This window comes from Peromyscus maniculatus, chromosome 1, assembly GCF_049852395.1.
Source record: "Peromyscus maniculatus bairdii isolate BWxNUB_F1_BW_parent chromosome 1, HU_Pman_BW_mat_3.1, whole genome shotgun sequence".
Classification (NCBI taxonomy): Eukaryota; Metazoa; Chordata; class Mammalia; order Rodentia; family Cricetidae; genus Peromyscus; species Peromyscus maniculatus.
The window spans coordinates 169,074,637-169,095,055 of NC_134852.1; the positions used below are offsets into that span (position 1 = coordinate 169,074,637).

The 20,419-nt window shown below is 46.6% G+C and overlaps 1 protein-coding gene across 13 annotated transcripts in view; it reads left to right on the forward strand.

The window, feature by feature from the left end:
- Positions 1-20,419, forward strand: part of Prune2 (prune homolog 2 with BCH domain) — a 262,886-nt gene that overhangs the window by 158,220 nt on the left and 84,247 nt on the right. For all 13 annotated transcript variants that reach the window (XM_042261488.2, XM_076560838.1, XM_076560832.1 and 10 more), the window contains exons 7-9: positions 2,894-3,052; positions 8,376-14,934; positions 15,287-16,052. In XM_042261488.2, the coding sequence (XP_042117422.1) occupies positions 2,894-3,052; positions 8,376-14,934; positions 15,287-16,052 (7,484 nt within the window). The remainder of the gene's footprint in view (positions 1-2,893; positions 3,053-8,375; positions 14,935-15,286; positions 16,053-20,419) is intronic.

The following is a 20,419-nucleotide window of genomic DNA, read 5'->3' on the forward strand; positions in this document are numbered from 1 at the left end:
CAGCACATGACTCCCTGCATAGCTAGGAGACAATAATAAATTATATGCTATGCAAACAGCACCAGCACAAAAGCAGAACAAACAGACTGTGCCTCAGATTCCCGAGGATTCTCACTCATTCCCTTGTTTGACTGTTTTAAATGTGGAACTCTTGACACTACCTTTAGGCCAGGAGGATGGGATCTGGCTTGGACAAATTTACTAGAGTACATGGGGCATCAATGCTGATCTTTGTTTGGGGTGACTGTAAAATGTATCTGGTTTTGATAGCATGCCAAAACGGCTTACATATTTTTTTTATCAGTAATTCCTTAAATTCTGTGGAATTTGGTTTGTGGTCACCCATTGGAGGATTGGGCAATCTTACCTAGAAGACCTAGACTGAAAGAATTACTTAAGGAACATGATGAAAACACATGTTCTTGGATTTGGTCTCTTAACTACTAAATAACAATCCCCAGCAAAATGTTTAGATTGCACAGCCCAGGGTGTTTTTGTGATGAGGTCAATATAAAGAATTAGGAGTTGGCGGTGTTATCCATCTAAGTCCCAGGAGAGCACTGAGATTCCCATGGACTGGTTGCAGGAAAATATATGGACCAATCCCTTGCTAATGCGGAGCTGTGTAGGTGGGATGCAGAGGAGATGAAGCTTTAGTAAGTCTGGGGTGTGGGTGGAGATGGTACCAGTGCTACTGGACAAGATGTGAAGCTACTGTATAGCAAAGAAGAATCCAAATAGCTTCTGATGTAGCCAGAATAGCCGAATGCCCACAAGTACAGCTTCAAATAATGCTTCTGAATCTTCATCTGTAAAGCCAAATTAACCTGTTCTACCGATGCATGTAAAAATGTCTTCAGAAGGTGTGCCTTCCTTGTAGGGGTTTATGGATGTGTTAGGGGGTTCATATACTTACAAGTATTTAGAAAAGAACATTTTGAGGCTTCTTACAAAGTCTTCAGTTGTTGATGATAAGCTGTAGATAAGTGTTTTTCCTGTTTGCTTTCAGGATCAGCTCTGCTTTAGATCCATAGTGGCACAAATTCCAACATCAAGTATCTTCATCAATCACCAATGATGCTTTCAACTATTTTACCTAGTGAATACTTATTACACATAAGGGACAGTCTGGCTCAAAGGAGGTATACTCTAAACTCTGTGGGTGAATTCATTCTCTAAAAATATCTACTTCATGATTGCTGTGATGGCATTCAGACACCAGATTAAAAGCCTGGGTACTGGCAGTGTACTTCCTGGGTCACGTACTTCTAAGGTTCTTGTATGTGAACATCACAAACTTCACTACCAAGTCAGATCAACAGCTCCTTTGTATCCATCAATAATACATCCCGAAAGCTTTGTCATTCTCGTGTGTACTTCCTTCTAACCTAAAAGAGAAAGTGACCTATAAAATCCCTAACAAGAATAGCTGCCATGAGAAGCCCGGCATGGTGGCTCACAGCTTCAGTCCCAGCACTCAGGAGGCAGAGGCAGGTGGATCTCTTCGAGTTCATGGCCAGCCTGGTCTACCTAGTGAGCTCCAGGACCTGTCTCAAAAAATGAAAACAAAAACAAACAAACAAAACAGACAGCCAAGCCTCATCAACACATGGAAGCCCCACTCACCAAGGGTCTCTTAGGGGTTTCATAGACCTTAAGATTCCACTCAGCAAAATTGTAGAGCCTGTGTTAATGGTAATTTTTGATGGCTGGTAAATAGTCTTAAGTAGCTACATTGTGCAAATATTAATGTGGTAACAGATCTATAACTATATGTACCTATTTGGCCATTCACAATGGTTGTGAAGGGGTGGTATGACAATCACATTTTCTATGGTAAATACTTCTGTAAAGTTTTAATATTGTACCACAACAAGTATAATTACAATTACTATTGTAATAAAAATGCATAAAAGTTTCTAAATCCCTTGAGTGTACATCAATGATGTTTTTCACTGATAGCTGGATAAACTATCAGTTAATTGATTTTACATGATAAGGATGATGTGGATGTTGATGGTGTGTTTGTGTGTGTGCGCACACACATGCACGCACATGCAGTGCTGTATTAGTTCCTTCTTTTGCTGTGATAAAACACCATGACCAAGCAATCTATAGAAGAAGGAGTTTATTTTGGCTAATGGTTCCAGGGGGATAAGAGTCCACTGTGATGAGGAAGCATGGCAGAGGGGCAGGGAGCTGAGAGACTGTATCTTTTACTGCAAGCACAAAGCTGAGTGAGCAAATTCAAAGTAGGGCAAGGCCTGTGCCCCTTTCCCCAGCAAGGCTAGACCTCCTAAACTCCCACAAATGGCACCACCAACTGGGGACTAATTGTGCAAATATCTGAGCCTGTGGGGAACAATCACATTCAAACCACTACAGGCACCAAAATAACAACAACAGCAACAACACCAAAAAACCAGTATCATAGGATAGGAGTATATCAGAATACTGTGTGTGAAGACCAGGAGACAGAATATGTACTTTACCATACTTCCTGAAGGAAAAGAGACAGTCACACAGACCCCTGGTATATGATGCTTCTTGCTTTTCTAGTGACAGGCTGAGATTAGAGTCAACAGAAATTCTTATATGGCTATTATAAATCATAAGGGCTTGATGTTCCTTTGAAATACTTGATAAATATTTCATAAAGGTGTGTTCCTTGTTGAAAATAATGGCAGAAACATCTTTTCTTAGTTTGAGAAAACAAATCAGTAAAGTGTATTTTATGCCAGAACATGGACATGTCCAAAATTTCTCAAAGCATTTATTTCACTCGCCCCTGATGATAACTATCTGTCCTAATACATCACAGGCACGAGCTGATCTGTGGCCACCTGTCTGAAGCTGGCAGTTTGATGCTAATCTCATATGTCTGTTCTTTCAGGACTGTCTGTTCCACAGCAACATCACCAGTGACTTGAAAGCCTTCACAGACAAGTTCAGGTTTGATGTCCTCATCCTGATTGCGAGCTACATGACGATGGAGGGGCAGCCGAAACAGCAAATTGCCGTGTACTCCCAGAACCTGGAACTGTGCAGCCAGGTGAGCCTCCTTCTCTCTGGTTCACTGTTTGTGAATTTCTGGAATTAAGGACATGTGGTAAGAGATAATAATGTACTGCAGTCTCATTAGAAAATAGGCCCAAGAGATAGAGACCGGACTTGGCGGAGAAATCAGGGTACATTGCACATTGTTTCATTTTTAGAAAGGCTGTCAGTCCATTTTGTGCTGCTGACAGAATACCAGAGGCCAGGTACTTTATAAGAAAAGAAATTTATTTGGTTTACACTTCTAGAGATTCAAGGGCATGCCACTGACCTGTGCATTGTTGTGGTGAGGGCATTCTGGTGGACAGCATCACATAGAGAACCTGGAAGCAAGACACTAGACTTGCTTTGTAACCACCCATTCTCAACATGATTAATACAATCCCTTGAAGCCTTCAGTAATCCTCCTAGCTGGTGCCCTTGCCATCTAACAACACATCAATACTATCAATGCTATCACCACCACATCGGAGCCAAGCTTTGAGTGCACATACCTGTGGGGGACAGAAGACCACAGCAGAGCCCCACAACTATTCCCCTTCTAGACTGAACCCATAAAGAAAACAATCAGCTCTTTCTCACCCAAATAAAGGCGAATCCTCCTTTTCCACCGTTTTCTCTTGAGACTGTTTCCTGGTGATAACTCACCTAGTCACTGCCTCAATACCCACGTGGTGCCCGGTGTTGAGAACAAGTGATCTGATGCCTTAGCAAACCCAGTGTGCAGATGCTCAGATTCTCACTAGGTAATCAGTGGGGTCTTGTAGGGTGATGGTGGAGCCTTTTAACACAAAGCCTAGAAAGCAAAAAGAAGAGGAAGAGGAGGGTGGGGAGGAGGAAGAGAAGGAGAAGGAGGAGGAGGATGGGGAAGAGAAGAAGGAGAAGAAGGAGGAGGAGAAGAGGGAGAAGAAGAAGAAGGAGGAGGAGGAGGAGGGAGGAGGAGGAGGAGGAGAAGGAGAAGGAGAAGGAGGAGAAGGAGAAGAAGAAGAAGGAGAAAAGTTAATCACAACAGGTCACTGGATGTATGAGCCATTAGCTATTATAATTAATAACTAACATTGAGATAGAAATAGATATGGATATAACGACTGGTTAATATGAACCGCACTAGTGAGTCAGAGTCCTTGGCTATCACAGGCGGCAAGAGGCAAAGTCTCCGTTATTTCTTTCCTGCATCTCCCCTCTGTCCTCTCACAGCTCCACTTGGCTCCTTCGTGTTAACATGACTGTACTTACTCCCTGATTCGCTCTCTGCTTTCTCAAGTTCAGATAAGAACACGATGCCCTTGCCACGGGTGCATTTTTTGTCTCCCCTCCTCTGGCCCACATACCTGTATGTGTCAGATCACCAACTGTGGCTTTTCCAGTGCTAACGCACTGTGCATTTGGATTCGAGGGTGCCCTCGTTGTTTTGGCTCATAGCTCAGAGACACTGTCCATCACGGCAGAGAAGGCATGGCAGCTGGCAGCTGTGGAGTGGGAGCTTGTGGCATGGCTTATCACTCTGTGGTGGATCAGGAAGCATAGGGCCAGATAAGACGCAGGGCTTCCCTGCAGCCTCCAAGGCTGACCCTACAGGCCTATGTTCACCAGCTAGGACCCATGTCTAAAAAGTTCCATAGCTTGCCCATAACCAGCAGCTGGGGACCAGGGGTTCAAATGCATGAGGCAATGGGGAATATTTTACTGCTAAACCATAACAAAAGGTAGGTTTTACCCTTTTTGTTCATTAACTTCCTGGAGGCAAGACATAAGTTGCCGTCATAGTTGTGGAATCACTTTTGGCAGCAGGACCGGCTTTTTCAAACCATTTTGAAAGAAAGCTTCTTTAAGCAAAGGAAGTGGACAAAAGCCCTGGAGTCCACACTTCCTCTTCTCTCCTCACCCCACAAGCAGGCTCCAAAGGCAGTTCCTCTAAATACCTGGCAACCCAGAGGGGGCAGTTTCTGCACCAAGGGGTCCTTCTTTGTCTTGTGGTCCCACAGTGAAGAGTCCACCTCTGCAGCTCAATTGCAGAGTTCAAACCTCAGGTCCCATCACACTAGCAGAGAATTGTTGAGTCATTAATCCTTCCCTAGTTTTTGTTTCCTTGTCAACAAAGCGTGGGTTTGCACAGCCTCGTAGGATTGCTGTGAGAATAAAAGAAACTGTGACCGTGAAACACTTACAACGGTGCTGGTGTGGGCAAGCACTCGGTGAATGCCGCTGTTAGTACCATCAAGGCCATTTCCATGGCTTCTGTGGCTATTATCTCCCCCATCATTTTTAACCCCTGTTAATCCTGCAGGGCTTGTTCAAAAGCTCAGCATGGCAAAACACTCTTGATGTTCCCTAAACGTCCAAGCACGGCAGCCCAGCCTGGTCTGGAACTGGCTGTCTGGTTCTGTGTCCCTCTGCGTCCCAGGCACTTTGGTCTGTTCAGGGATCCACGTCTGTGCTCCCCAGGATAAGAAGGAACAGAGGGTGCCTGGGTGCCACGGGGAAGCTCAACCTATGGTCCTTTCCCTTTCCCACCTTTTCCTTTGCCTTAACACTCTATCAGGGCTAGGCCAAGGCTGGCTTCCTCTCCTATTTGAACACTTTGTCAGCATCCAGGGGTTCTGCAGACTCAAATTCCGCACCTGTTGGGAGATGGAGCTACGTTACACCTGGGAAAGGCTGTTGGTGGTTTTAAACACCTTTACCTGTAACTCTCAGAAACCAGTGAAGTGGAGCAGCTGACTCATCTACATTTTAAGTTGATTGAGTAGGTTGATGGAGCCCGAGAAGGAGCTGGCGATAGACTAAGCTGAGTGCAGTGGTACCTGGGTCTCGGTTGTTCGTGGCTTTCTTTGTAGACAGATGGACACAGTTTAATTTTGTAATAACTTATTTTCTTATTTTATGTACATTGGTGTATTGCCTGCATGTATGTGCGAGGGTGTCAGATCCCCTGGAACTGGAGTTACAGATAGTTGTGAGATGCCATGTGGGTCCTGGGAATTGAACCTGGGTCCTCTGGAAAAGCAGCCAGTGCTCTTAACCACTGAGCCATCTTTCTAGCCCCTCACAGTTTAATTTTATATTAAGAAAAATAATGGGCTACAGATATAACTCAGTTAACAGACTGTTTGCCCAGCATGTACAAAGTCCTGAGTTCAATCACCACATCAGTCTGGCACCGTGGCATACTCTTCTTATAGACCCAGTACCTAAGAGCTAGAGGCAGTATACTACTTTTCTGTTGCTGTGATAAAACACCCTGACCAAGGCAATGTACATAAGAAAGAGCTTCTGTTGGGTTATGATTCCTGGGGGGTTAGAATCTATAATGGCAGAGCAGTATGGCAGCAGGCAGCAGGTATGGCAGCAGGAGCAGGGAGCTTACAGTTCACATCCTTTACCATGAAGCAGATAGAGCAAGCTGGAAGTGGCCCAAGGCTTTTCTTCTCAAAGTCCACCCCAGTGATGTACTTCTTCCTACAAGGCTGTACCATCTAAACCTCCCCAAACAGCACCACCAACTGGGGATGATGTGTTCAGATCCCCAAGACTAAGGTGTGTCGGGGCTTCCCACCCAAAGCACCATGGGCAGGAAGCTCAGAAGTTCAAGGTTATCCTCAGTTATAGAATGAGTTTGAGATCAGCCTGCGTGACATGAGACACTGTCTCAGAATAAAAGCAAAACACAAAAACAGTGAGGAAGAGGGATTGGGGAGTTGACTCTCTTGGTAAATAAAGTACTTGCCTCAAAAAAAAAAAAAGCTGGGCATGGTGGCACAGGCTTATCATCTTAGCACTGAGGAAATAGAGACAGGGATCTCTGAGGCCTGCTGGCTAATCGTCTAACCTAATTGATAAGCTCTGGGCCAGTGAGAAATCCTGTCTCAAAAGGAGGTAGACAGCATTTCTGAGAATGTCCCTGAAGTTGTCCTCTAGCCTCCAAAAGAAAACATACAAAAATGGTCATGTACACACACACACACACACACACACACACACACACACACGCACGCACGCGCGCGCGCGCGCGCACGCACACGCACGTGCTTTTTTAAGGCCACCATTCTCAACCCCCAGACTTGGTCCCTTTTGCATGTCCTATATGCCATCGCAGTCTGATTAACTTTTCTGACATTAGCCCACCCCTGCCACATCCAGTGTCCAGGCCCCTCCCACAGTGCTCATCCTGTGCCCAGATCCAGTCTGATAACTGTGGCTCTCACCCCTCATCAAAGAAACTTCTGTTTGCAACAGACAGAGACCATGACAGAAAGCCACAACTCATCAAAATTCATAGAACAACTGACTGTGGGGTACCCGTCACCAACTGATACATCTACAACACAATCCCTACACCTAAGGCTCAGGGAATGTTGTGGAATAGTGTGTGTGTGTGTGTGTGTGTGTGTGTGTGTGTGTGTGTGTGTGTGTGTGTGTGTAAAGACTGCAAGAGTCAGAGGGCCAGAATGTCTGCTTAGACTTTGACTGGTTGAAATGCTAATGTACATGGGGGAAAGCTCACAAGATCCTACCCTAGAAGAAGGGACATAGGCAATTAATGCCTGCTGATAAAGGGAGAATCGGTGACTTAGGGTTTCTATTGCTTCAACAAAACACCATGACCAAAAAGCAAGTTGGGGAGGAAAGGGTTTATTCAGCTTACACTTCCACATCACAGTTCAGCATTGAAGGAAGTCAGGACAGAAACCCAAATGGGGCAGGAACCTGGAGGCAGGAGCTATGCAGAGACCATGGAGGGGTGCTGCCTACTGGCTGGCCTCCCATGGCTTGTTCAGCCTGCTTTCTCATAGAACCCAGGACCACCAGCTCAGGGGCAGCACCACTCACAATGGCCTGGGCCCTCCCCCATCAGTCACTAATTAAGGAAATGCCTTACAGTCAGATCTTATGGAGGCATTTCCTCAGTTGAGGCTCCTCCTTTCAAATAACTCTAGCTTGTGTCAAGTTGACATAAAACTAGCCAGGACGATCAGTGTTCCCCAGAAATGAGCCCCCTTAATTAGCTATCTAACACCAAGTGGCCATCTCTAAAAACATACGTACATGAGAAACATTAAACGGACTCAGCAAATTATATTTATATATTTACTCATATTTATTGTGTATGTGTTTATGACAAAAATAAAGGAAAAAAGGCAATGAATTTGAGAGGGATTTGGGGGCATGGAAGGAGTTAGATGGAGGAAAAGAAGGTAAGAAATGAAGCAAATGTGGCACATATATGTGAAAATACACACATTATTAGTGAAAAGTTGAGAAAGACAAAATGCAAGGGATAGCTGCACGCTCACACAAACCCCTGTTCCTCCTCGTAGATTTGCTGTGAATTGGAAGAAAGTCAGAACCCTTGCCTGGAACTGGAGCCCTTTGAATGTGGCTGCGATGAGATCCTGGTGTACCAGCAGGAGGACCCTTCTGTGACCTGTGAGCAGGTGGTTCTTCTTGTCAAGGAGGTCATCAACAGGAGGTGTGCAGAGATGGTCTCCAACAGTCGGACATCCTCCACAGAAGCTGTGGCAGGCAGCGCCCCCCTGTCCCAGGGCTCTTCCGGCATTATGGAACTGTATGGTTCTGACGTAGAGCCGCAGCCCAGCTCTGTGAATTTCATAGAAAACCCCCCAGAGCTCAGTGATTCTAATCAAGCTCAGGTGGATGTCAACATGGACCTTGTTAGTCCTGACAGTGGTCTGGCCACCATCAGGAGCAGCCGTTCATCCAAGGAGAGCTCAGTGTTCCTCAGTGATGACAGCCCGGTGGGAGAGGGTGCTGGGCCTCACCACAGCCTCCTCCCAGGATTTGACTCCTACAGCCCCATTCCCGAAGGGGTTGTTGCAGAGGAACACGTGCGTTCTGGGGAACACAGTGAACACTTTGACCTCTTCAACTTTGACCCAGCACCCATGGCTTCTGAGCAATCCCAGCCATCTTCCCATTCTGCAGACTACTCGCCAGAAGATGACTTCCCCAACAGTGATTCATCGGAAGGAAACCTCTCTGCAGGGCCTAAAGGACTTGGTGAGATGGGGATCAACATGTCTAATTACTCCTCCAGTTCACTTTTGTCAGAGACTGGGAAAGACAGCCTTGTGGAATTTGATGAAGAGTTTGTCCAGAGGCAAGAAAGCTCAGGAGATAACTCTGAAAGAAATTTAAGCCTGACATGTTTTGTGGGAGATGAGCCTTCTTCCCCACAAAGGCTGAAGAATATCCCTTCAGGTCCAAAGAGGATCCCACCAACACCTATGAATAGCTTTGTTGAAATCTCACCATCAGCTGAAGAGCCAGCCCCACTCTATCCAGAAGATATGATCCAAAATCCAATTGACACAGGACACCTGGGCCCACCTCAGACCCGTACACGGTGCAGCAGCTGGTGGGGTGGCTTGGAAATTGATTCTAAAAATATTGGAGATGCATGGAGCTCCAGTGAACAAGAGTCTGTCTTCCAGAGCCCTGAATCATGGAAAGATCACAAGCCTGGCCCTGTTGAAAGGAGAACCTCAGATTCCGCATTCCAACCAAAGAGTCTTGGACTCCCAAAGTCAGATCCCTGGGAAGCTGAATTTGCTCAGCCTGAGCTGGGCAGCCAAGATATCCAGGACCAGAAGGAAGAGAGCTTACAATGTCAGCACCTGCCCATAGAGAGGCCACAGTTGATAGATGCCTCTCCTCAAGGGACAAACCACCTCATAGAAGACTTTGCTGCTTTGTGGCATTCAGGTCATTCACCAACAACGATGCCCGAGCCCTGGGGAAATCCCTCAGATTCTGTTGAAGCTGCAGTTACAGTGCCCTTCCCGGCCTGGGGTGCATTTGATAAGAAAGATAATGGTGAGGCTCTGCAAAATACTTGGAATCTTCATCCCACTAACAACGAGAGGCCTTCTGTGCAGGACCCGAATGAGTGGGCTATGGCCAAAAGTGGGTTTTCTTTCCCTGCTGCGGATCTACTGGACAATGCCCTTGTTGAGGTCAATGAAGATGCAGCTCCAGACATCTGGGGCAAGAAGAGCAGTGCCTCCAAGGATAATATTCTTACATCTGGAAGCCCCATTTCTGATTTGGGTCAAGCATGGAATAATTCTAGACTACCAGGAGAAGACCAGAATGGTTTGGTGGATCCTGAAGCCAGAGGGAAGGTGTATGAAAAGGAAGGTTCCTGGAACCTCTTTGAGGAGAGTGTTAAGAAAAGAGGGCCAGATGTATTAGCTCCTTGGGAAGATTCCTTCTTGTCATATAAATGCTCTGATTACAGCGCATCCAACCTAGGAGAAGATTCGGTCCCATCTCCCTTAGATACCAACTACTCCACCTCTGACTCTTACACATCACCAACATACGCTGGAGATGAAAAGGAAATGGAAAACAAGCCCTTTGCTAAAGAGAATGGTTTTGAGGCCAAAGACACTGAGTGTCCTGCAGAAGGGGTTGAGGCTCTTGCAACGTCACCACAGCAGCCTCAGAGAAATCGAATTGGTTCTGGTCCTGGGAACCTAGACATGTGGGCATCACCTCATGCAGACGATAAGCCTGAAGGAAATGACGCACATCACCCAGATAAAGATTTACTCAAGGCAGAGTGTGCAGAAGATGAGAATGCTTCCATGGAGGATGACGTGGGGGAGAGCAGCCCATCTAGTTACGATGACCCTAGCATGATGCAGCTGTACAATGAGGCAAACCGACAGCTCACCCTTCTACACAGCAACACCAACTCACGCCAGGCAGCCCCTGACAGCCTCGACACATGGAACCGAGTGATTCTAGAGGACACACAGTCCACCGCGACCATCTCGGACATGGATAATGACTTGGACTGGGATGACTGCAGTGGGGGTGTGGCGATCAGTGGCGACGGTCAAGCAGAAGGTTATACAGCTGCAAACAGTGAACCTGAAACCCGGTTCTCGGTGAAGCAGCTGGAACCATGGGGCACGGAGCATCAGGAAGCAAATCAGGTAGACTGGGACCTCTCTGCCTCTGCCGAGTCCACCGGGAACACTGGTCCCAGTGAATTCCATACCCTGAATGAGAAGAGTGGGCAGTTAATTGCAAACAGTATTTGGGATTCTGTCATGAGAGATAAAGATATGCCATCATTCAGATTATCAAGTCCACCCAATACCACAGATATGGAACAAAGCACTTGGCCTCCTAAAAGTCTTGGACACTTGGTAAATGATGAGGGCAGTCACATGTTAGAAGCCTCTGGACTCAGTGAGTCAGCAGCACTTACATCTCAGCCTGATGACCAGGATGTGTGGACAGAGTCCCAAGATGGCACAGCATCCTTGGTGACCAGGCTGGAAAGTCTAGAACATACTGCACAGTCAGATCCATGGACAGGCCATACATACGGGCAGAGCAAAAGTAAGATTGATGGCCTGGGATCCTCTGGTAGTGGGCATCTCGACAAGAAGGCAGCGGTAGGCCCTGAGGTAGATGGTGACTCGTGGGTTTCTGGAAAAGAGCCCAGTGACCAGGAACTGTCTTTTTCAGTTGCATTTGAACACCAAGAAATCTGCAGTGCATCAGGCAAAATCAGTTCTCTTTCAGTGACCTCCAGTCCTCAGACTGAGGGACCAGTGGAAGCTTTAGAAGTTGAGAAGGAGTCTTATACTCCAGACTCCTTTGCCGTGCAAACAGAGACTCCCACGAGTAATTTGCAGACAAAAGACACCCAGGAAGAATCTCTCGTGGATCACAGAAATTTGGGTGAAACCATCGCGACTTCTGGTAGGATTAATCTAATAAAAAATATGCCTTTATCAGAAATGGAACTTGAGAAAACTGAAGACTGTAACTTTCTAGAGCCAGAAAGAGCAAATGAAAAGCTGCTTTATGAATCTCCTCAAAACTTTGCCGATTGGGATGGCCATATAGATAGTGATGTGTGGGATAGTCACATAAGTTATGAAGCAGCTATGAATCCTGAAGGTCAGAGCACTGAGAACGGATTCCCAGAAGCCCTTTCACCAGGAAATTATGACAGAGACAGCCTCTCTAGTGAGTGTACTCATTCAAGTGTGTCGAGTCCTGACCTAAATGATTCTTCAGTTGCTTTGTCCTCCTGGACTTATGGACCCAGTACTGAACTTCAGAAAGAGGATCAAGATGGCAGGAGCAAACAGATTCATCAAGAATCAGAACTATTTTCCACTGAATCCCAAGTAGAAGTCATTACTGAAATGAAGGACTTTGCAAAAAACAGAAAGGATGGGTTTGGAAAGATGTCTGATCAAAAGGATCCTAAATTTCCTGAGATTCCAAGTGAGTCTATCAATGGTGACTCATCCTCTTCATCCAGCCTTGGGATGGATAAATATTCAGAATATTCTCATGCATATCAGGAAGGAAATGCAATGATTAGCCACCAAGAGGAAAATGAACTTGACTTTCTGGAAGTTATGCAGCCAGAGGATCCTAGGATCATAGCCACAAGCTCCGGTTCTGATGATGATAGTGAGGGTGACGAAGAGTTGGTAGAGAAGGACCTCCATTTGGCCACATGCCAAGTTTCTCAGAGTGAATCTGGGGCTTGCGATTCATTGTATGAACCTGAGTTCTTAACCACAGAGGATCCCAAGTCTGAGTTTTCTGTCTTTGTGGGTAGTTCAGAGCCAATAGAGCAAGAGAGCAAGTCAAACCCATTCTGTGACAGTCAACAAAGCAGCCCTGGTCAGTGGATTTTGTCACCACTCATGCAGATGGACACACAGGATACATCTGTGGAGGCCAAAGCTGCAGGAAGAGGGAAGATGGGAGACAGCATATGGCAGGTGTCTCCTGGAACCGAGCCCCAGGATAGAGACCCTGCTCAGTTGGAAATGCTTGGCTTCTCAGCTGACAGTAGTGAGTGGTGGAACAGCCCTCTACAGGAGGGGAGACCAAATGCCAGTGTATCTGCAGAGTTGTCCAACTCAGAGAGTGAGTTAGAGGCAACTTCTCCAGTATTACAGAATTCAGGTCCCTGGGGTGTACCCATTCAGAGTGACAGTGAACCTGTGGACATAGGCAATACAAGTCCTTTCCGTGATAAACTAAAGTCACCCTTTCTAGCTAGTAATGGGGACAAGTCACAGGAGAAACTTTGGAACATTCAACCAAAGCAGCTAGACTCTGATGCCGATCAATTCAGTCAGCTTGTAATATTGAACCAAATTAAAGACAAAGATTCCGGACAACACACAGCCATGTCCTCTGCCACTGGTGACTTTCCTGCAGAAACTCTCACCCAAGAGCAGCGTCAGAAATCCATGCTGTCTGTCTGGGACCCTGCAGATGCTGATTTTACTAATAGAGATGAAAACGGATTCATCAGTCCCGGGGTTTCACCCACAGAGCGCCAACAAGAGAACTGGGGGGAACAAGGAAAACCCTATCTCAGCCAGGTGACAGGCTCAAGCACCGCCACACAAAATCTCCCTGCGGCCAATGCTACCACAGAACTGATGGAGAAGTCGGGTTCCGAATGGGAGAGGCCCAGCCCCGGTGAGCCCCAACATCGCTTTGTCCCAGATATTTTACACGGCAACTCCCAAGAGGGTGGGCAAGTGGCCTCAGCTTCACCTGACTTGTGGATGGATGTCAAGCAACCTTTCACTTTTCAAGCAGATGCTGAGAATCCTGATATACTGACTCACTGTGACCATGACAGCAACTCTCAGGCCTCCAGCAGCCCGGATGTGTGCCATGATTCTGAAGGAAAGCAAGAGATGGAGAAGCACACAGCCGTTTACCTGGGGCCTGAAGTGGAACCCAGTGAGCTTTACCTCGCTGAGCCAAAGATGAATGGTGACCCCCTTCAGGAACCTGGGAAGGAATCTCTCCCACGCAATTCAGAACCCCATTCTGAACACGCAATACCACTGCCTCCAATCAACAGTCAGGCGGATATAAACGGCTCATCGGAGCCCGCCTCTTCCAAAAGTGCCTCAGAACCTTCTGATACGCATGGAGACAACAATACAAGCTCGACAGTGTTAGAGGAAGACGCCAACCCAGAGGAGGAAGCAGTGGACAGGATGATCCCAGGCACTGGAAATGTAGATGCGGACACTTCCGTAACTCATCAGGAGGTCAGTACAGAAGGCAACGGCTCTTGGGTGTCAGACGATCTTTTTCCTGAAAGTCAGACAGGCACTGGAGCCTTGCTTGACTGTGAGCAACCTTTGGCCTCTGAGAACCCTGCTGTGCTCACTGACATCTTGCTAGCCTCAGACACCTGCCTGGATGTTAGCGAAGCTGCCTTCGACCACAGTTTCAGTGATGCCTCAGGCCTCAACACTTCCACGGGCACTATAGATGACATGAGTAAGTTAACTCTATCAGAGGGCCACCCTGAAACACCATTTGATGGGGATGCAGGGAAGCAAGATATCTGTTCATCTGAAGCTTCCTGGGGTGATTTTGAATATGATGTCATGGGCCAGAATATTGATGAGGATCTGATGAAAGAGCCTGAACACTTCCGCTATGGTGGCGATCTTCCATTCGAAGAAGGCGCGCTGAAGCCATCGCTGGCACCATACACACCCCCCTTTGATTTGTCCTACCTCACAGAACCTACTGGTGATGCTGAAACAGCCCCGGAAGCTGGGTCTCCAGATGATGCCTCTCTGGGGAGTGACGCAGCAGAGATGTTGCTTTCTGCTCTTCCTGATCAAAGGGAGGAAAACCACTCTGAGACCAACAGCAGGCAGCCTAGACACCAGATGACTGTGCTGCATATTCATGAAGACCCTGAGGCTCTCTCTTCACCTGTAGGAGGAACAGGTTCCAACATAGAGTCATCTCCATCAAACATTGACTGGGAACTAGAAACAGAAGATAATTCAGATTCACCAGCAGGTGGCGATATGAGATCACCAAACGGTAAGCAATAACTCCCCCCCCTACACACACACACACACACACACACACACACACACACATAGCTACACCCTCAAGGAACCAGCACTAATTAAATTAGTGTGTTTGTTAAAGTATCACTACCAAAGCAGGCAGAGAAAGTAACTGTACGTCCAATCTATTGTCTAACCATCTTCAGTATATGTAAATGTAATGACTATATTGTGAAACCTCCCTGTGCGTGAGAAAATTGAACAGGTCCACAAAATGAAAATATATATTAGCTTGTCTCTTTTTAAGTGATTGTTTGTGAAGATCACAGATCATACAATGTGTTAATTAAGCCTGTTCTCTCCTTCTCACTTTCATATTCTAGGTGTCAGCAAGGAGATACTAGAGTTAGAAGAAGAGAAAGTAATTCCCGCAAAAGGGCCCCAGCAGACAGAATTAGAATGTGATAGAGATAAATGGGCAGAGAAAAGCGAAGACCTTCATGCACTAGCTGTGGATTACATACTTGTAAGCCATGAAAAAGATTCACCATTGAAACCAGAAGCCTGGGAAGCAAGAGAAAACTTATCTGAATTAGAACAATTATCCATAGGTTCTGGAGAATCACGGCCACCAGGCACTCAGTTAGCAGGGGTCCCAGGCACATGCCAGCCTGAGTCTTTCAATGAAGTCAAAGTTGGTTCTGCAGAGAGAATGTCTTCTGACCACAACAAGAGGGCATCTTTTGAAATTCCTGCACAGGAGCAGAGCTGGATGGTCTTGGGACACAGTGAGGTTGGTGATCCATCCTCAGAAACAAGGGATTCCAGGCCTGGGTCTCCTGACAGAACTATGGAGCAGTTCTTGAGTCCCAGCTTGGACAAGGGCCCCCAGTCCCAGGTTCTGGGAGGAAATAAGCCTCTAGACCCTTTAGCACTAGAGGAAGTTGCTGGTTTGAGCAGCCAATCAAGGAAGAGCAGGAGACGAGGTCAAGCTGGTCTAGATGCAGTTCCAGCACAGGCCGCCACCCACGACAATGAATGGGAAATGCTTTCGCCACCGCTGTCCCAGAAAAACAGGATCCCTCCACAGGAAATGGAGGAGGAGACACAGTTCCTTGAGCCGAGACCCAGGAAGCCAAAACCAAATGGGTAAGCAAAACACTAGATTTATTTTTTTTTTTTAATGAAAATTATTTCATTTAGAAACCAGAGAAATAGCGAGTGGTTGTGAAATTTGAGGGTGCCGGGGTGAGAAGACCTTTCCTGACATTTGTTATAGGATGTGTCATCAGCAAAAGCAGTCTCTAGACAACCATCAGCAAAATGAAGATTTGCGGCCAATCTGTACCCACCCTGCTGCCTTCAGTACCTATGTGACTCTGAAACCGGCAAGAGAAACGGGGATAGGGGGTGTCAGCATATCTCCAGGACCTACTATGTGCAGGGCAGTTTGTACTCGTCAGCTCAATGACCCTTCCATGCTGGGGACTAGGGAAGAACAGTAGGCGAGGGAGAGAAGGAACTCAAGGCTCAGGATGTTTCTATAATTGTCCTAGACACATCTCAAATGAGCGGACGCCGAAGCCCCTGATGTTGGCACACTGACTTTTGTACAGTGTTCTGTGGCTTCATATGAACACCTGGCTTTGGGGAGGGACTGTCGGGAGACTCCAGAGCAGGCTCAAAATCAGCATGCCACACTCCTGCTCTGATTGGCTGAGCGTTGGCAAGTGGTAGTCAGATCAGCGATGGCACCCTCTGTTCACCCAGTGTAGGATTTTTTCTATGACCTGTTTATGGGAAGCCAAAGGGCAGGCAGCAAGAAACAGAACGTCACCCCTGCCTTCAAGGTTTGGGGTGTGCTGACACTCTTAGACCTTTCCTTGTTTTTCATGAGACCTTCAAAATCAGCCTTCTTGGGTGTTAATATATCCATTTTTCTCTCTTTTAAGAAATTCTTATTTTATTACATCTTAATTGTGTGTGTGTGTGTGTGTGTGTGTGTGTGTGTGTGTGTGTGTGTGTGTCTTTAGACATGTGCACATGAGTGTTAGGTGCTTGCAGAGGCATCAGATCCCCTGAAGCTGAATTATGGGCAGTTATGTTCATTCTCTGGGGATCTGAATCCTGAAGAGCAGACCTTCCTGTAATAAGTGATGATACGTTAACAAGAATGTCATTTTCTTCAGTCTACCCAGTTGCCATTTGAGACGGGACAAGCCTTGCTGGTCCTATTTCCCGCCTTGATGGAGTAAACTGAGAGAATAGGCTGCCGATGACATTTAAAAACAAGGAATGGTAAAGTTTAGACTGAACTTTCATCTCTCACTTCCATCCCAGTGCTTGTCAATAAAGCTCAGCCAGAGAAAGACATGTTTTCTTCAACATCTGTAGCTTGGTTAATTGGATTCCCCCATTGCCTGCTGAAACGCATCAGAGGCGTAAGAGTCAGTTGTGGATGAGAAGTTTTGAAAGCGGCTAAGTCAGATCTTGTTCCTGACACCTCAGTCTTGTCACCTCCACCCCCAGCTCCTTCAGTGCCTGGACACAGATTTCTCATCACAGCGGAGGGGGCTACTTCCGCTCCGTTCGGTGGCTGTTTCCTGCTGAGGCTGTGTGGCTCCAGCTCCGGGGCCGGAGGACAGAAGGAAACGGAAGTCAGAGCCCTGCAGTGTTCATTTGGGTTTTCCAAATGTTTGTAGCTGTGGTGCTTTGTGCTCGGGTGCTGTACAAGAGGCAGCTCTTGTGCCGAGGTGAGGTGGTACCACCTGGCTGCTCCGAGGAAGGAGCGGCACGGACTTGCCCATCTGTACTGCTGGCTCCTAGCCTGTGGGAGTCCAAAGTGTGCCCCTGGCTGAACTTGAAATGCCAGGATGAGTAGCAGAGCTGCCTACAGAGGAGAAGCTGATGGAAATGGATGGTATCGAGGGAGATGAAACGGCCTGGCTTTCTTTCCAAATTACATTTGTCTGTCTGTCTGTCTGCCTGCCTGCCTGCCTGCCTGCCTGCCTGCCTGCCTGCCTGCCTGTCGGTCTTTGCACATTATTTCATGCATGCCACAATGCACATGTGGAGGTCAGAAGACAACTTTGGGGAGCTGATCCTCTCCTTCCACTGTGTGTCCCCCACCCCCGGCGGGGGTTGAACTCAGGTCGTTGGGTCTGATGACAAGTTCTTTTCCCCACTGAGCCGTCACACCAGTCCCAATATCACGGCTTTCTAAAGCAGGACGTCTTGGACACAGTAGGGCACAGTAAGAAAGTTGTTATATTAAACTTTCAAATTAGGACAATTCAAGGGAGAAGTTACCCAGTCACATTTACAAAGGTGGCGGCAGAGTGTGAGGAGCCCACGGGGAGCAGTGCAGCGGTCCAGGTACAGTAATAGTGTAGCGGATAGCGGATAGCGAGTGTTCTGGCTCCAGGGAGCAAGGAAGAGGCAGCCACAACCCAGGAGGATTTAGGCCAGGGAGGGAGCAGTGAGAAGAAGAGTAACTACCCGAAGGAGTTCGGCCAGTCTGAGTGGTCCCCGCACATTACTGAGGCTTGGAGTCTGGGCTGGATATTTCTAGGTGCTTGGCCTCATTTTCAGTGAATTATTAAAATAAGGCTTTATACAAATTTGAAAACCAAACAAAAAAACAAGATGACTTTATTTGGAGCACAGTGGTGGTACAGATGATAGGGGAGGAAGTACACTGTCAACACGGACAGCAGGCTATGTGAGTGAGAGAGCTCAGGGACCCCCGATTTACAGCCCGAGGTCTCTATGAGGTCTAAAGAAAGGATGGCTTATATTGGGTGGTCCTCCATTTTAATTGATAGAGTGGGTCATGTATTTATTCTTTCCACAGTGTATGCCCCTTCCCAAAATGCATCTGATTTTAAAGGTATGTGCAATTACACATAGTTATAGGATAGTAAGTGGGGGGGGGCGGTTTTCCATAAAGGTTTACTTGAAGAATTCAGTTTGCCTTACTGCATATGGATCCAAAACTGATTCAGGGTGTATCTATCACTCCCGATTTTCATATTTGGATACACTGAAACTATATTTGAATAGAGACTATCTAAATTTGATTGTTATTAGAGCCAGAGAAACCTATAGTTGTTCAAAACTGGCAGTATATGTAGTCTGATGCAAGTATAGGGGGCCAAGGGGGTTCTGAGGTTGCTATTTACATTATTTGGTAAGGAGTATGTCTTAGTCACTGTTCTATTGCTGTGAAGAGACACTATAATCAAGGAAATTTATTTTAAAAAAGCATTTATTTGAGAACTTTTCTAAAATTTCAGAGGGTGAGTTCATGACCATTGTACTGGGGAACATGGCAGCAGGTAAGCAGGCATGGTGCTGGAGCAATAGCTGAGAACTTACATTTGATCAATTAATAGCATGCAGAGAGAGAGAAAGAGAGAGAGAGAGAGACAGACAGACAGACAGAGACAGAGAATGAAAGCAAGTGCTAACTAGGACAGAATGGGCTTTTGAAACCTCAAAGCCCACTCCTAGTGACACACCTCCTCCAACATGGCCACACATCCTAATCCTTCCTAAAAAGTTCCACCAACTGCAGAACAAGTATTCAAATATACGAGCCTGTGGTTACCATCCTCATCAAACTACCACAGAATGTGTGTACATAGCATGTGCAGGTGAAGTAACTAGGCTGCTTTGTGTGTAGTTGTGTGTGTGTGTGTGTGTGTGTGTGTGTGTGTGTGTGTGTGTGTGTGTGTGTGAGAGAGAGAGAGAGAGAGAGAGAGAGAGAGAGAGAGAGAGAATGCAAAACCGTAAAACCAAACAGGGTCCTGGGCTAAGGTGGCACCTATGCTTGTGTGCCTCACATAAGAAGAGAGCCCAGTCAGTCTGTCCTCTTCTCCCTCTCCCTCATCCCTCTCATCTCCCACCAGAGCCTTCATTGGCCAAAACCACGTGGGAATCAGAATGTGAGAGAGCCTGCAGGGATCAAGGTGGGAAAAGAAGAGCTAAAGAGGCAAACAGATGGTTTTCTGTACAGTTGGCTGAAGTGGAGAGCAATGACTTCAGTCTTTGAGAAATACAGAGACAGGAAGGCACTTGATCAGTGAACTGTTCTCTAGTGCAGTAGGGAATCTATTCCCAGGTTCTGTGGGAGTCCTTTTGAAACAAAGGCCATCAAAGGTCACTCCAGAATTAGAGAATTTAAGCTACTGGTGTAGGTAGAGTTTTCCTGTGCTGGCAGCTGCTCCCAGGTAAGCACACAGAGGCTTAATATTAATTATAAATGATTGGCCAGTAGCTCAGGCTTGTTACTAACTAACTCTTACATTTTAAATTAACACATATTTCTTATCTATGCTTTGCCACATAGCTTTGTGCCTTTTCTCAGTACTGCATGCCCATCTTGCCTCTCTCTGCATCAGCTCCTTGATAGTCTAGAGTCTGCTCTCCTTCCCAGCATCCTCCTAGTCTGGCTCTCCTGTCCAGTCTCTTCCTGCCTAGCTATAGATGAGTCAGTTCTTTATTAACCAATGAGA